We start from the raw sequence: 16802 nt of genomic DNA, 5'->3' as shown, positions 1-16802 counted from the left end.
ATTAAATACTCTATAACTGGCAGTTGGTAGAATAAACTTTCATTTGGTAATTCAAAATAGACTGTGTGTTATACAAAGTGAAATAGAAATAAAACGCATAAATTTCCACCGTTCCACATGTTTAAAAATAATTATTAATAATTTTGGACAATAAAATGAACAGAATAATGAATTATTTCAGTTGTGGTAACTATTATAGAAGTATAAGTTTCTATCTCAAAACCGTCAAATCTTACAAAGACACTATCTCTAAAACTGAGAAATCTACATATTAAGTTAGGGCATTACCGAGTTTAAATATATAATAAATGTGAAACTAACTGTTATAAAATTATATGAATATACAAAAATAATCAATTTCATTTGTGTGTAAACTTCTTGTGATCTGAACAATAATATATGTGTAATGATAATTGTTCTTAAAAGAGCTTTAACCTTTCCAGTCGCAGATAAAATCAAATTTGTGCCAAAATCCATCATTTGTAATCTTTAAGTTCCTAACTAAAATTATAAAATACTAAATAGTAACCAGAAGTGATTTTTTATGATTATTTAAAATAAAATTTATCTGTGACTATACTTAATATTTTTAATAAATCTGTGTGCTCAAAATACAATTCTTTATGCTCTGGCATATCAAAAGACATATGCATTAGAATATAATGCTGTTGTAATTAGTGTGTTATAATCATAAATAAAAGGTCGATATGAATTAGACATATCCTAAACACAATGTCACTTTTGTTGGGGTTATAAAAACGCTCTAAAATAATGTGCATTTTATGTTGCTTTAAAATTAATGTGCATCAATTTCATCCTGTTGCTATTAGTTATAAAATGTATACTTTAACGATAATGTATTTTATATGAATATTGTTTATTATCTTGAAGTGATTTGCACAAAATAGGATAATGTAAAACCTATTTAAATCTATATTAAATCAAATAAGTTAAATCCTTTCTCGTGTGAATTGCTTTGGATAAATGACATTAAGAACATGTCAATCAGTTAAAACAATTTGACGTGTTTTGCAAGGTTATTTCAACTTTGCATCTATGACTGAAAAATAGAAAAAATATATAATAAATGTAATCTAAGGCTTCAAAATTATAATTAACTATAATGTATGTTAATTAAGAAGTCAATAGTACCACTTACTGATACGAAAAGTAAAATCTCTGTGTTTCTGTTGTAACTCAATCATTAAAACTCAATAAAATTGATGTATGCATAATTTGTTTAATTCTTCAAATCCATCGCGTTGCTTGAAATCAATAAGGAGTTACCATAGTAATCGCCATAGTGAAATAAACAACGATATTATAAAAGAGATCATGCCACCAAATTTAGAGGAAGACTTCATTGGGCAGGAGCTCATGAATAATAATGAACATGCACAAAATATACAGCTGGTTTTGACGCCTTTGTCGTTGGATTCAGATTCCGACCACGGTGCGGATGAGAATGAGGAGAATATAGATGTGGTAGGAAACAGTAGCAGGGTTCCTCTAGAGCAAAATCTGAGGGAGTTACTGGTATGTATGTATTTAACTCAAAAATTCGAGTAATACAACTAATAAATTTCAGGTTGAATTATCATACACCGAAGATTTGGAGTCAATAACGCAACTCAAACTAAAGGTGATCGCCAGGGAATTGCCTCTACAACAATTGGGCATACTTACGCCAAATTTACGGTAATCAATCAACCATTCACAAAGTAAGTATAGTAAAATTTTATATTTAAGGGAGCTGATCTTAGATGGCAGTTATGTCTCGTCCCTGAGAGACTTAGGTTGCGGCTTAAAAAATTTAAAAATTCTCAGGGTGAATAATTGCGGCGTGAATACAATCGACAGCGTATTCGGTTTCGAGATGCTGGAAGAGTTGTACGCCGCCGATAATTTGCTACAAGATCTTCTTCCTTGTGCTTTCTTATCAAACTTGAGAGTTCTTGATGTCAGACGCAATTACATCACTATTAGCAACACATTGTCATTTCTGAATACCTGCTCGAAGCTAGAAAGTATTTTCATAGCTGGAAATAACAACGTTGAGTCGTCCAGCACATACAGGGAGTCCATCAAGCGTACTCTACCGGGTATCAAGAGTTTGGACGGTATTCCCTATAATGATGGTGAGTTTCAATGGAAATCAATGATTACCATGTAATTTATTGTTTGTTAATAGATGAGAATCTCCTGATTGACGTGGAGGATGAATTTTCCAATCTGGTTATCGAAGAAGTAGCTCAAGGAGTTAGTTTTTAATACACAAACAATGCAAGTAAATAACAATTCCTATTTTCAGATTGGAAGTACCAGACCAAACAATTCATTCAGAAACAGAAGAAACCGCCATATTTCTACAGGATTTGTGGTTGATTTTCCTCCGAGAGTCTTCCTTGAAAGAGCTTTGTCTTTGAACGATGATGACGTACTTATGAGAGGAAAGTATAACCTTAAATTGCATGAAATAAAATTAACAGTATAGTTTTTAGATGAAACAATCTCCTCAGAGGACATGAAATTGGAAAACGTCGAAAATGAAGGTTAAAGAATTATTTCAGTAGCTCCTCAATGTTATAAATTATATTATTATTGTACATCTTGTGGTTGAAATTTGTTTATTTCCATATTAGAAATTGTATTAAATGAAAAACGTTGCTTTATATAAAAAGTTTATTTTGAAAATGTGAAATATATACATATAATAATTGTATATACTGTTAATATGCTATTTTAAAAAATTGAGTATGGTACAGTTCTGTTTGAAACCATGGTTACAGAACAAAATGGTAAAATAATAATAAATAAAATAAAATCCATCACAATAAAAAAATCTAGAATACTATCACAATAAAATTTCTACAGTTTAGTGCGTATAATATCAAAATTATCAATATATGTAAATGCATTTAAATATAAATATTAAAATAAACACTATTATAATCTCATTGTTCAAATCAATCAATCAATTTCAAGGGCAAGAGTTTTACAATAATTGTTTTTCCAAATATTGCTTTTTCCAAGATACAAAAAGAATTATGTAATTAATTTAAGTAGACTATTGTTATATTTTACTTGTCAGAGAGGATATGTCTAGATATTGTGTAACTGGTACATAATAAATTTTTCTTTAAGACCTACAAGCATACATTTCGTAAATCTAAAGGGCCAAAATACCTAGACACATCTAATATATAGTAATGTTAAAAAAATTGCATACATGTCTACAGAGATGTCATTAATTAATAAATCCATGGTGTAGAAGCACCATGAATAGTACAATACTAGTATTAAGAGAGCTTCAATCAATTTTGTCTTTTACCTCTAATAATTAAAGTATTGTTGTGCCATCTCTGTTAAAATTGTTACATTCCGGTCGTATATCCGTCCTAATAAAAGCAATTAAGGAATTCCTCAGGTTCTACAGTTTTCATCTAGTGCCTTACAGTCATCAATTTTATTCTCAGTACAAAATACGCTATTATCCTTAATAACAAAAACAACGATGCGAGCACAACAATATCGATTATGTACGTCTGCATGTCATCCTTCATGGACATTTGCTTCAAGAATGCGGTGGGATATTTGAAGTGACAGTACATCTGCTCGCATTTAAGTTTCGGTCGATCTAGGCCGTAAATCGCTATCATAGACGCTTCGAAGCCGTACTTTAGGTAACTCATGTACGGTAGCCAGCTAATGTAATACGGGATGTCGTCGAGATTTGCGAAGAATCCTGAGAAAAGCACCATTGGGATTGTTGAGATAGGCCCCAAGAATACACCACCCTGCAAACATGTTTTCGTAACAATTTCCTTAACTAGTCATCTAATGACTCACTTCTATATTGAATCCAGCACCGACGAGTAGACCAAAACTTTGCGAGACTAAAGCAGTGAGCACAGCTGCGCAAAGGAACATTCCAAATCGTTTACCGTCTAAAGGTTGAGAAGTGATGAAGTAAACACCGACTATATAACACGTTGTTAGTACAATCTAAAAAATTAAACAGTAAATAATAATAAATAAAAAAATGTCGTAGTTTACCTGAAACGGTATGTCTGCAAGAGTTTTTGCGAAATAGTACGCCTTCAAAGAATACCAATAATTCAGATGCTCCCGTACAAAGACAGACATTTCTAAAGGAACTAAAAACAGAAAACTAAATATCTTTATTACCAAAATAAAAATTATGCCTTACATGTTAAAATTGTTGGCATCATAGCTGTGAACATCATGAACATAACGCTAAAGAACAAACATCCAGCATTGCTCATAACTTTAGCAGCATCATCTCCAATGTTATAATAGATACATCCAATTAATACGCCAATAATAAAATGTGCTAAAAGTCTCATTCTGGTTAAAGTCTTATCTCTTACTATGATGTTAGTGCTGCGCTTCAACAAAATCCAAAACTGCTGGAAACCTGTTGTAGGAAAACCGTTTTTGTCGGCCGCCGTTAGATTTTCCGAAGATTCCAGCAGTGATGTAGTACAAGTTGCTGGAGTTACAGCTGGTGTTCCACTGTAAGGCTTTGAAATACCTAAAAGTTAAAGTTAATTTTGTGCCTTTAAGATGGATTGCTAGCTTTTTACTATTTGTGATAGGTTCGTCCGTTTTAACAGTCGATGTTTCTTTGGAAATGTCATTGGCAATCATCTTCGGTTCCTTCTTATCGTTCACAAAACTGTTACATCTTCCTGCATTAACGGCAACCACCAATTTTTGCACCCAATCGCCGTGTTCTCCGCAGGCAACCTCAATAACTGCAAAAAATGTTCATGTGCAACCTGTGATATATGAAACTAAACTAAACAAACCATAATCAGCCGGATTGTGATAGCTAGGGCAGTGTAAACTCATGCTGGACAAAAATGGCACCAAACCAATAACGCTGCCTTTGTAGATGCACTGTCCATCGGCCAGCATGTACAAATGATCGAACATTTCGAATAATCTGGCAGAAGGTTGATGGATTGTGCAAATTATGGTTCTTCCACCTCTTGCCAAGGACTTCAGCAGACTGATGCATTGGAAACACGACGAACTATCCAATCCGCTTGTCGGTTCGTCGAAAAACATCACCGGCGGATTGTTCACCAATTCCAGAGCAATAGACAACCGCTTCCTTTGTCCACCAGACAGACTTGATGAATTGGTGTCGACCGCATCCTGAAGACCTAACGTGTCCAAAATTTCATCGATCACCACCTTCTTCTCCGACCTGGTGATGCCCTTGCCCAATTTGAGATTCGCCGAAACCGTCATGGCTTCTTTGACCGTCAAATGAGGAGACAAACAGTCGTCTTGCATAATGTAACAGGACATTTTTCTGAAGCGGCGCAGGCTTCTTTCCTTTCCGTTTATTAATACTGATCCGCTTAAGTTGGACGTCCTGAACAAAAACAAAATAGATGCCGGCAAATCATAATTTTATCTTCCTGTTACTACTTTTGCTAATTGCACTTTTGACATTTGCAGGGAACACGTTTTGAAGTGGCCCCAGGCACAAAAACTAACAAAAGCAATTTGAATGTTATAGTGTTTTTGTATCTAAATAGTCCTAGAACTACTTTGTTTTATGTCGATTGCTTGTTAACTGCTAGTTCTATTTATGAACAAAATAAACAGCAAAAAAGGTGTAAATAATTAACGTGTTAAACAAACATTTAGACTCGTTTTGCAACTGGTTATGTTTAATTTACGCATAGCTAAATTGAAGACTGTTTAGTAATTAAATATTCATGTTGTTATAAAAATTCAATTAGAGTCACGGTATGATTCATCGACGGACAAACGTATTGCTATCATTGAATTGTCGTATTGTTCGCAATTTATGTCCCAATAAATGTATTTCAATGGGTCACACAAATTTAGTCAAAACTGTGCAAGCGAAATACTATAATAATTGATGAAGGTGCAATGACATTTCTCCCTTTCTTTGTCCGCCAATTCAATTATGTTTGAATAGGAAACGAACATTCACTAATTAAAAAGGGGAATTATAAACTTATTTTAGTCCGTCCTAATGTTTTGTTGGCGTGGAACTATTTCAATTCATAATTGAAAGCAGATTAAAACTAATCTCAACCAAAGATCAGTCAAATATACACATTAATTTTCCATTTATAATTCACAGTCCATTAAACGTTGCAAAGGTCAGGGTTTGATTCATTTCAAGTGGATAAATCACGTGGGAAGACATTAATTAAATCAACACCTTAATCACATCGAAACACTTACTTGTAGCCGGCAAGAATGTTCATCAGGGTGCTCTTCCCTGCTCCAGATGGTCCCATGATGCCGGTCAGTTCGCCGGACTTGAATTTCCCGTTGACGCATTTCAGGATGGTTTTGTAGCCGCGTTTTCGTCCTTCCGAAACCGAATAGGACAGATCGTTGAACTGGATGTCGACGGGCGGACGTTTCGGCAGATGCGTCAACGAGATCATGGGCCGTTTGTTGCTCGGGCTGCTGTTGGGCACCTTCCGGAGCGCTCCGGCGATCGTCACCCCGGACGATCCATTGCATAGATTCGATTGGGAACCGCTGAAAAAAATATGTGTACATGAAATTACCACTTCTGTCATGTCTAGTTCTTGAAATTGTATGACCAGATGTTCAAAGTGACTGTTTTAAAGTTATTGTCCACTTTTACAATACCCAAACAAATAGTGAGCAACAGTTTATTAACAATAAGTTACTAGAACAAAATATTTGAAAAATTCATGAATTGACAATAAATGAATAATTATTATCGAAAAAATAAACTATTGTTGTAAAAGTTTCAACAAAATAAAAGTATGAAACGTGATTTTGTTGGAGTTCAACGTATAAATTCAACGATTAAAACATTCGAAACAGTTATTTTATCTAGATGGACTTTGTTAAGCATCTACTGGTTGTACAAAAAAAATAAAAATTTATGTTTGTATATTTGATGAACACCTGTTAACAATTGTGTTGTTTAAAAATAATCCTAATAATTCCAAGCATTGAACACGCAATTGCCATTTGAGCAATAATAATAATAGATTGCCTCAAGGCAAGTTAAGAAACTGTTCCTGATTCCAATCAAATTATAATTCCTACATCTTTAATCAAAACCAAGAAAAGCAACAAACTCACAATTAGTGCGTCAACTAATAATTGGCTGTTATTGACATTCTCAAACATGGAACATCTAAAAGTAATGAAATTTCCTGAATGAATTGATGAGTATTATATATCTTAAATAAGTACAGAAGTACAATCAATACCTTATCTGATTCGTTTTTTCATGATTTTTCTTAAAAGTACAAATCGTCTACCGAAATACACCTGTTTAATTTTAATAGATTATATAGTTACATTGTATTAAAACTATTACAATAGGAACAATCAAAATTATATTGTATTATTATCTTATCTTAATTTAAGGAGAGATTTTTAGAAATAAAATCTGATTATAATTATTAAGAAATATTTAAGGTTAGAGAAGGTTCAATTAATTTAATAATTACTTAAATTGTTATATCAATATTTTATTGAAAATTTAGTTCAAATTTAAATAAACTACGCAAATTTATTTTAATTAATTGCATTTGAAAATAATATTCTCAGAAAATCACTGTTAAAAATAAAATAAAAATTATTAACTATAGATGAAATGTGCAGCCAAATTTTGACTATATTAGCAACGTAGTTAATATTAAAACTTTAATCAGGACAAGTAATTTAATTTTATCCAAATAAATAATATTTAATTAACGATTAAATTGACCCATAAGCTAGTTGATAAACACGAATTTAGAGCACACTTTTACAAAGCCTCAAATAAATAAAACAGTTTAATTTTTCGTCTGTTGAAAATTCGTGCAGTGCACAAGGAAATATTAACAGATAAAATTTAAACTAGACTTGGAATTGTGCCATCCTAGTCAGACTCGAAACTATGAGTATTTTTAAATAATTTTACCTATTCCTGTGGTCCATATTTACAAACACAAACACAGACAACACGTTCAACAAAATATTTCGAATAGATGCTTCACCACGCACATATTTAATTAAATTTAATCAAATCGCACCAGCTGATTACAAAATAATGCGACTGCGACAGATAATGGACACATGTGCTTATCAGATTTCAACCAGTTAATTAACAAATAATGGCGCACGTCTTTGTCCGCCGTTATATCGTTAATAATGTTAATATACAATGAATAATATTTGAGTGAGTGACACAAATTCTATTTTGTTGATAAACCAAACACGTGTAAAGCTAACAACTAAGAAAACCTTGAACCCGTAGCCAGTGGTACCCGCGGATTAAAGGTTGAATTTTACGAATCCGAATATATTGTTTATTTAGTAATGGTGAAATATTAATAGGGCAAAGTTTCTCTGTGGGGAAATCTGCACCTGATTAAAGCGTCAGATCAAAAAGCTCTCCATACAACATTCACCATTCAAGCCAGGAAGTCATCAATTAGTTTCACGTGTATATTATCCACGAGCTAATCCTAAAGTTTATAATTAAACCAAACATAAACAGGCTGAGGAAAAAAAACAAAATTTTTTGGTAATTGTTGAGGCATTATGTAAACCAATTTGTCAAATCTATTTTAGTGCCGCTCTATTTGATCCTTTTATACGTTTAATGGAATACATAATTTGGAATTCTTAATTTCGGCGTCTATTTTTAAACTATCGATTCACCGGTCTGTGCTAAACATTTGCACGTTACAGCTCAAATAAAACTATTTCGTGCGGTTATAATCTAGTTAAATTGTGCCGATAATCAATTTAACAATTATAATTTATTCATGTGTGTCGTCGCCATTGGTTATATTGATCAGGAAAAATAAAAAGTTACCTTAAAACAGAGGCGTTGTTGAGAGATTCGTTGGGCGGGCTGCAGACGCTCCTCGCATTGTACGAAACTGACTCGCCAGCTTCATCGCCCAGTGGCAGATGGATTTTGACACTACTCCTATCGCTGGACATCCTCAAGCAATTGTCATAAAACCATCTGTGTCCAACCGACTCTTCGACACTAAATCTGAAAAACGACAAACATGTATCAATCAATTTTTGATTGTAAAACGGGAGATAAATTTCATTTTGCTATTTGTTCGGTGTGTACATTATCTGTGCAGATAACAAACGTAAAGGGATTAACAGGTGCGTTTCCATTCTGGAGCATCGCCACGTACTTTGATGCCAGGAATTAGTAATTAGGCACGTAATAAGGTGAAGAGGAGTGAAGTTTTCGGTTGATTGAAGCTATTTTTAGATTTTTATGTCGAGTCCGGAGGAAATAATGGCGGAAACGTAGAGATGATACGCCCGTTAATGCACAAGCATTAGTAATATCAACTGGGGGTTGGGGCAAATTGAAACAGAACGATGCAGCGACAATATGATTATTTCAAGGAAAATCGAAAGGTTTCGACAGTGCAACATTTTCAAGCTACGATTTTTATTTATTGATTAACTTTTTTCTTACTTTAATGTAATAAGCCTTGAAGGAATTTTGATTACAATATTTTAATAGAAAAAAAATAACTTTATCTACCTTTAGTGACACAAGTATAGAATAATCAAATAATGGTTGAATCCCACGACATCAAATTAACCGATGAATTATATTGAAACAGCATGTAACTCTTATACAGGTCATTGTCAATTGATCTAGCATATTGGGAACGTCTGAAGTTTAATGAATTACAATTGTGAGGTGGGAATCATCTTAAAGTCTCATTTTAATTTTCCTCTTCAAAACATTAATATTGATGATTTATTTCAAGTTCATAGATTGAAACTCATCAATTCACAACGGTACTTTTGTGTAAAAAATCTTTACAAATTATTTGCTAGGTCACGAATTTTAGATATTTTCTCAGCGATTAAAAACTGGATGTTTATTTAGAATAACAACTTATTAAAGTAGGGAAAATATGCACAAAAGATTCATCTGCAACAAAACCCTTTTCATAAAACTTCCAGGAAACTATTCGTACCACAACAAATTAAATCGTGACAAAAACGTCTGTAGTCTTAAATTGTTCACGTCTCATATCTAGACGACATGCAAAGTACAAGCGCACATAATTCACTTGTGATAAAACTGGCTTTGTGTCTTTTGAAAGCTTGCATGTCTAAAAGAAAAAAAAAACACTTTTATTTCTGGGTTCCATATCGGTGGATATTTAATTATTGTTTGTGTAGAACCATAATTGCCATACCTGTTTCGAACTTGTATAACATATGATTACGAACATCCAATATGTCATAAAAAAATTAATTTGCTTTTTCTCGTTTTACGTTTGTAAATAATAAATTGAGTTTGAAACGAATTCAACTACTGTTATTACTCTCGATGCAAGTATAATGGTAATTTGTTTTGTTGAGGATGAAATGACCTATATTAATTGTAATGTCATTAAACAAGTTATTGTAGTACTAATATAAAACGACTTCCTATTTTTGTCACAGCTCAGAACATTTTATGATTGTGTAACGCTTTCGCATCATCAGTTTAATTATGAGAGAAAATAGACAATGTATTTTCTCTTTTTATCATTACTTTAAACGTTTGTGTTACTTCGAAGTAACTCCATTGATTTTACAACTTTAAACTAGGCTATTGATTTTATTTTAACTTATCTTTACACTAAATCAATACCTAAAAACAATTTAATAATTTTATCTTATAACCAAAACAGGAAATATTTTTATATTCCAACCAAAATTTTACGATTTAATGTCGGTTATACAGCACGTGAGTTTTCCAGGCCGCAAATAGATCAAAACATAAATTTGTATACAGCTCTGGTGTTAATTATCTATTCACATAACACTTTTTATAAACAATTGTTCTGTCCAATAGAAAACCAGCAACTAATATTAATATGACCATTAGTTACTCACGACGGATATTAAACAGTTTTGCGATTGGTAATCGAGTAATTGTATTTTATCAACGTGATTTTAGTCATAATGGTCACAGGAAATGTTTATCGTATTCAGCTAGCTGTTGTACTTGTACATAAATAAAAAGGAGTTTATCTAAATCTGGCCAAATCTAATATTTGGAAATAATTTTATTGGGATTAAATGATTTCCGGTAACATCAGAAGCAATAACCGTGATGGTTTTAATCGGGTACGTTCTAAACGAAGTGAAAGTACGATGATGCCATTAGAAAATTCCTTTATAAAGAATGTATGCACCTATATTCAATCATTAGAAAGACTTAACTAATACCTAAATACTTTAAAAGGCGTATATTTGATAATTTACACAATCTAATTCTGAAGCAACTTTATTTTTATCTCAACTATCTAGTAAATAGTACATCATTTTAGTTCGATTGACTTTTTTTCTTATGATTGAAGTTTTTCATCGAATATTTAATTACGGCATTGCGTGTTTGATCAAAATAAACCCGAAAATAGATAGACACATCAGAATTATTGTCTATCGCCAAAAAAAGTTGATTGAAGCACATTAACACAAAATTATAATCATAAAACAATTTATGTATAATTCAATTATGATTAATTAATTTTAATTAATACTTGACTTCAAACGTCATCCAATATAAAATTAAGTATTTAATTGCATAAAGTTTTTAAGTTTAATTAGTATAAAATATATTTTATCTATAATGTTCCAACAATTTTAAAAATAATTGTGATAATGTATCTTTTAAAATATGACCGATTAATAAACATTAAATAATCACGTTTTAAATATAATTTTTTGTTTCATTTTTGAAATATAAAATTGAAAATAAATTTAAACACTTGTTGACCATAAAAATTTAAACATAATAATTTTTAAAAAATTATTTTATTTGAGTTTTGCGACGTAAAACAATTTTGCAGTTTGAAAAGATATTTTTTTAGTATTTTTAAAATTTAAATGTAAGTATCAACTTTATATAAAATTCAAAATATATCTTCTTAAAAATTTCATATTAAAACATTTTTACAATGTAAAATTATAGACAGTTTTGTTAAAATATCATATTAGGTTAGATAATAAAATATTCTCGAAATATTTAAAAGAATTTTCTATTTAGAATACATATCGCCTCTGTTTTAAATAAATATTAAATAGTTCATTACAATTTATATAATAAAATTAAAGTCAAATAAATTTACTGTTTTAAAAGATTTTTTACATTTTTTATCTATAAAAATAAAATTTATATATCAAAAAATTTAAAATTTTAAAATAAGGTTTTGTTCAATTTTAGAAGCTAATTATTCCGATGTTTTGTTGTCATAAAAATTGTTTCTCTTTAAAATAAATATTAAAAATTTGAATTTCTGTAATTATAATGAAAATATATAATAAAAATACTTCATACAAATTTCAAATAAATTTTATTTTTTTAAGATATTTTACTTACTTTTTATTATTAAAATCAAAATTCAATATCAAGAAATTTTGAAATATAATTTTTTTAAGTTTTAAAATAAAAATAAACATTCAAGTTTTTTGATATTAAAAAATTGTTTCTGTTTTAAGTAAATCTTAAATATTTTATGATTTTCTTTAAATATTGTAAAACTTTATTTTATACATCTAAAACCTTTTTTTATAATTTTAAAAATAGAAGTAAAATTGTTCTGAACTCTTTGAAGTTACAAAAATTTAAATTTAAATAAATTTTACGAATTGTATTATGATTTTCTTTAATAAAATTTTCCTAATGTAAAATTTCAAATAAATTTACGTAGAGAATTTAAAGAGATTTTTTTATAATTTCGTATTACTAAAAATAAAATTTGTGCATTTAAAATTTTTAAAATAGATTTTTTTTAATTTTAAAATAGAAGTAAAATTGTTCTGACCTTTTCGATGTTACAGACATTATTTCTGTTTTGAACTAATTTCATTTTACTTTAAATGTTATGATAAAATTATATTATATATAAACTTTCAAAAATATTTTCTATTTTAAGAGATTTTTCATTACTAAAATTTCAAAATACTAAAATATAATTCGAAGGATTTTACAATAGAAGTAAAATTATTCTGGACATTTCAATGTTACAAAAATTCCTCTTTTTTATATAAATAATAATAAAATATATAAATGATAATAATTCTCTTTAATAAAATTTCAAATAAGTTTACTAGAAAGTTTTCAGAGATTTTTTTTTAAAATATTATTACGTAATACCAAAAATAAAATTTTTGCATTTAAAAATTTTAAAATACATTTTAAAATAGAAGTAAAATTGTTCTGACCTTTTTGATGTTACAGACATTATTTCTGTTTTTTATTAATTTTATTTCATTTTAAATGTTATAATAAAATTATCATATAGTAACTTTCAAAAATATTTTCTATTTTAAAAGATTTTTTAATTACTAAAATCAAGTTTAACACGTAAAAGTTTTAAAATGTTAAAATACTAAAATACAATTCGGAAAATTTTAAAATAGAATTAAAATTGTTCTGTACTTTGTGATGTTACAGAAATTCCTCTTTTTTTAATAAATGTTACGAATTTGATTATGATTTTCTTTAATAAAATTTAACTAATGTAAAATTTCAAATAAATTTACGAGAGAATTTTAAGATTTTTATTAAATAAAATTTTGCATTTAAAATTTTTTAAAATCATTTTTTTCAATTTTAAAATAGAAGTAAAATTGTTTTAACCTTTTTGATGTTAAATATAATAATAATAATATAAACATAAATATTAAATTAGAAACATATATAATTTTGATTCTCAAACCATTTAAACATAATTAAAGTTGTTGTAGTGAATGTGAAATTTTGGTCAGTTTTCATTTCCTAAATGAAAACATCCGCGTTCTTCTTTAATACCGTGTGTTTTCCATCTAGAAAATTGACAGGGGACATCTTTACTTACTTTAGAGGTGACATTTATTCAGTTTTTTAGAGAGCCTCAATGACGATTCCAATTTTTTTTTTATTCATTAGAAATTTTATGACTTTCGAGCTGCTTAAATAATTTATTGTGTGCCTTCAACCATTTCCACGTTCTACTCGACTTCTAATTATAGCTAGCTCCCTTAAAAATTCAAGACATAAATCTATATTTAGTCAGCGGTGTGAAATAATGATACATCCTCCCTATTCTGGATGAAATACAATAATTTGTTTATGTCATTGACTTTTCGCATTGGATTGAATTAATGCGAAACGAATGTGGGTGTTTCGTTAATTTTTCAGTTAAACCGAATGAAATGAAGGACGACTGGAAGAGCTGAAGGGTGACTTAAGGTTAGGGTCCTACTGAACAAAAGCCCCAATCGTCTATTAATCTACCTCGATGTGTGTGTGTGTGATAGGTGTGCTGATTTCTAAAACATCTATCGATTCACATACCAAATGACAACAGTCACAAACACTGGCCAATTAAGTATCACAACACGACACGAATTTTCCAATCAGAACATAAGTTTATTGTTACCGTCATCAGCTGTTTACCGTGTTACATTGTAGGTAACTCTCAGTTACTGAATGTCCAATTTCTTTATGTCCATTGCTGGTTGAACTCCTCGAAAGCGTTGTTGCCAAGAATCGAGTAAAAGCACGTCAGCAACCTCTACAACCTGGTAGATTGACTTCAAAACTTACTCTTTGGACAACAAAAATCGGATAAAAATGGTTCCAGTTCGACTACAAATAATTTTCCAACGCGTTGATAAAATTTGTTATTAAAATTGGATCAAATTAAAGTGAATTCGAAGCACGAGAAAGTGCGTATGGCAACGCCTAGAAACGAAGACGACCGAACGAATCGAAGCTCGGCTCCTACGTACAAGTGTACCGGCCGTTTTGGAGCTTTTACAGGTCATTTTCGCCAGTTTCCCCACTACAAAATCGTCCATATGAGCTTTAAGTGCTATCGGACTTGAATGTAATTGATTTTCGTTTTGTTCTTTCGGCCGGTGACTAAGATCATGCCGCTGACTAACTATCAAATTATCACATCTGATTTTTGCAAATTTTTGTCGTATTATTGATGTAAATATTAACACGTGGTGAACAGTGTGAATGACATCTTTGGAGTTCATCCTTTGCCTTTGTTTGTGATAAATATTAAACGGGTTGTTGTAAAGGGAATGACTCACGTGTGCAAATTATCTCTTTTATTGTAATATTTTGTTTATAAATTTGATACAATTTCCGAGACAATAAAGAAAGTTGTTTTTATTTTGATTGCGTACGTTTATCAAAAAGCAAAAATATTTATTGTCGACGTTTCATAATATTGTTAAAATAAGTATATCAAAGTTCTGAATAATATAAATAAACTTATGTAATGTCATCTTAATGATTAAAGTATTTCTTTATAATTTACTGATGCCATCTCAAATCCCAATTTTGTTGTCAACAAGATAAAAATTGCAATTAATTAATATGCTTGTTTTGACTACTACTCTTTATTTAACTAATAAGTAACGTTTTCACAATTATTGTTTTAATGTTCTTTTCAATTTTAAAGTTTTCCAGTACAGACTTTTTCATTTATTTCACTAATTATATTGACATTATAATTCTTATTTTAGATCTGTCTAATGAATTTGCATAGTCCATTATTTCTGAATATTTTAAAACAATCACCAAATTGCCAATAAAATCTTTGTGACAGTACACTTTAAACGTCATTAATTTACAGACTTAAAATTTTAAAATAACAATTTAGATATAATTACAAAAATCGCTATTTTAAAAATACTGGACGTCATCTCCCAAATCTCTAATGTTATGACCCTATTCAAATTGCGTACGACTTCTTAATAAAAACCGATAAAGTTGCCTCGTCACAAACAGCACAAAAATAATAATATCAACCATAAATAATAATCATAAACCGCGATTATGTTAATGAGTAGGAGCAGAGTGCGTGTGTACCGAAGTGTACTCGCGAACCTGCACATGTGATTGCACCGATGTACCGGGGTACTTATTCAATAAAATTTACACACAATGGCACTGAAATCGTGCTTCTTCATTTAATAAATTACTACGTGAGGATGTGTTTGTCAAAGGAAATGAAACGGTTTAAATTGGAAAATTATTTTTGGCTCCGGAATTTGTGATACAATCGAACAAAGAATGATTTTTCGATTAATCATCATTGATGGTTTCCTGGTTGGGTACTTGTGTGATAACAATGATTATGCTCGTTACTGATAAAGAACAATGATTAGTGGCAGTTCGCAAAGGCTTGTTCGCAACATGGGTGCAATAAAAAATTTACATTATAATTTAATATGTCGCATTATTGTTCTAGGTAATGCACATACTGTTGGAAATATGGCTCAAGGTTTAACTAAACAACACATTGTTTTATAAATTTCTTAGAAGTATAAAATTGTTACTATATTACACATTACTGTTGTTAAAAGGAATGTTAAATATACTGGTTGATTAATGGTTTAAGGGACAGTAAAATATATAATATTCATTTTCTTACGTTACATTATTACTGTTAAATATGCTTAAAAATTGTATTAATATCCCATTTAATTTTTGAACTTTACTCAACAACAATAATAATAATTACAATTTAACAGTAGTAATAATGTTAAAAAATTAAAATTAACATTTAAAAAATTAATAAGTAAAAAATGCTTAAAAATTTTATTAATATCCCATTTAATTTTTGAACTATTTGTTCATTAAATTTTTCGAAACAATTATTAAATAAAAACTAATTAATTACAGTCTAACTTCGATAATTCAAACCACGATTTTCAAGAAAAAAATACGAATTATCAAGTAAAAATTACATATAATTTTCCCC

The 16802-nt window shown here is 29.8% G+C and overlaps 2 protein-coding genes across 2 annotated transcripts; one reads left to right on the top strand and one right to left on the bottom strand.

The window, feature by feature from the left end:
- The first annotated feature begins 799 nt into the window (after positions 1-799).
- On the top strand, positions 800-2722 carry LOC109598171 (leucine-rich repeat-containing protein 56). Its single transcript, XM_020014017.2, has 6 exons — positions 800-1536; positions 1589-1698; positions 1750-2138; positions 2192-2259; positions 2312-2450; positions 2502-2722. The coding sequence occupies exons 1-6, from the start codon at positions 1228-1230 to the stop codon at positions 2555-2557; spliced, it is 1071 nt and encodes a 356-aa protein (XP_019869576.2). The 5' UTR covers positions 800-1227; the 3' UTR covers positions 2558-2722.
- On the bottom strand, positions 2669-14480 carry LOC109598193 (ATP-binding cassette sub-family G member 4). The gene is made up of 9 exons (XM_020014044.2): positions 14375-14480; positions 8870-9055; positions 6256-6561; positions 4833-5407; positions 4608-4778; positions 4211-4555; positions 4057-4157; positions 3850-4005; positions 2669-3797 (listed from the first exon to the last, which is right to left on the bottom strand). The coding sequence occupies exons 2-9, from the start codon at positions 8998-9000 to the stop codon at positions 3444-3446; spliced, it is 2139 nt and encodes a 712-aa protein (XP_019869603.1). The 5' UTR covers positions 9001-9055; positions 14375-14480; the 3' UTR covers positions 2669-3443.
- Between the last annotated feature and the right edge of the window lie 2322 nt (positions 14481-16802).

The sequence above is a fragment of the Aethina tumida genome, chromosome 7 (genome assembly GCF_024364675.1).
Source record: "Aethina tumida isolate Nest 87 chromosome 7, icAetTumi1.1, whole genome shotgun sequence".
NCBI lineage: Eukaryota > Metazoa > Arthropoda > Insecta > Coleoptera > Nitidulidae > Aethina > Aethina tumida.
Note: the sequence above shows the minus strand (reverse complement) of the source record. Positions and strands in the feature narration are given on the sequence as shown.

Coding starts and splice junctions, on each gene's coding strand:
- LOC109598171 (XM_020014017.2), top strand. CDS start 1,228: ATGCATAATTTGTTTAATTCTTCAAATCCATCGCGTTGCTTGAAATCA. Junction 1,537..1,588: donor AAAATCTGAGGGAGTTACTG/GTATGTATGTAT, acceptor AATAAATTTCAG/GTTGAATTATCATACACCGA. Junction 2,451..2,501: donor TGATGACGTACTTATGAGAG/GAAAGTATAACC, acceptor TATAGTTTTTAG/ATGAAACAATCTCCTCAGAG.
- LOC109598193 (XM_020014044.2), bottom strand. CDS start 9,000: ATGTCCAGCGATAGGAGTAGTGTCAAAATCCATCTGCCACTGGGCGAT. Junction 5,408..6,255: donor AACATTCTTGCCGGCTACAA/GTAAGTGTTTCG, acceptor GTTTTTGTTCAG/GACGTCCAACTTAAGCGGAT. Junction 4,006..4,056: donor TTGCAGACATACCGTTTCAG/GTAAACTACGAC, acceptor TTAATTTTTTAG/ATTGTACTAACAACGTGTTA.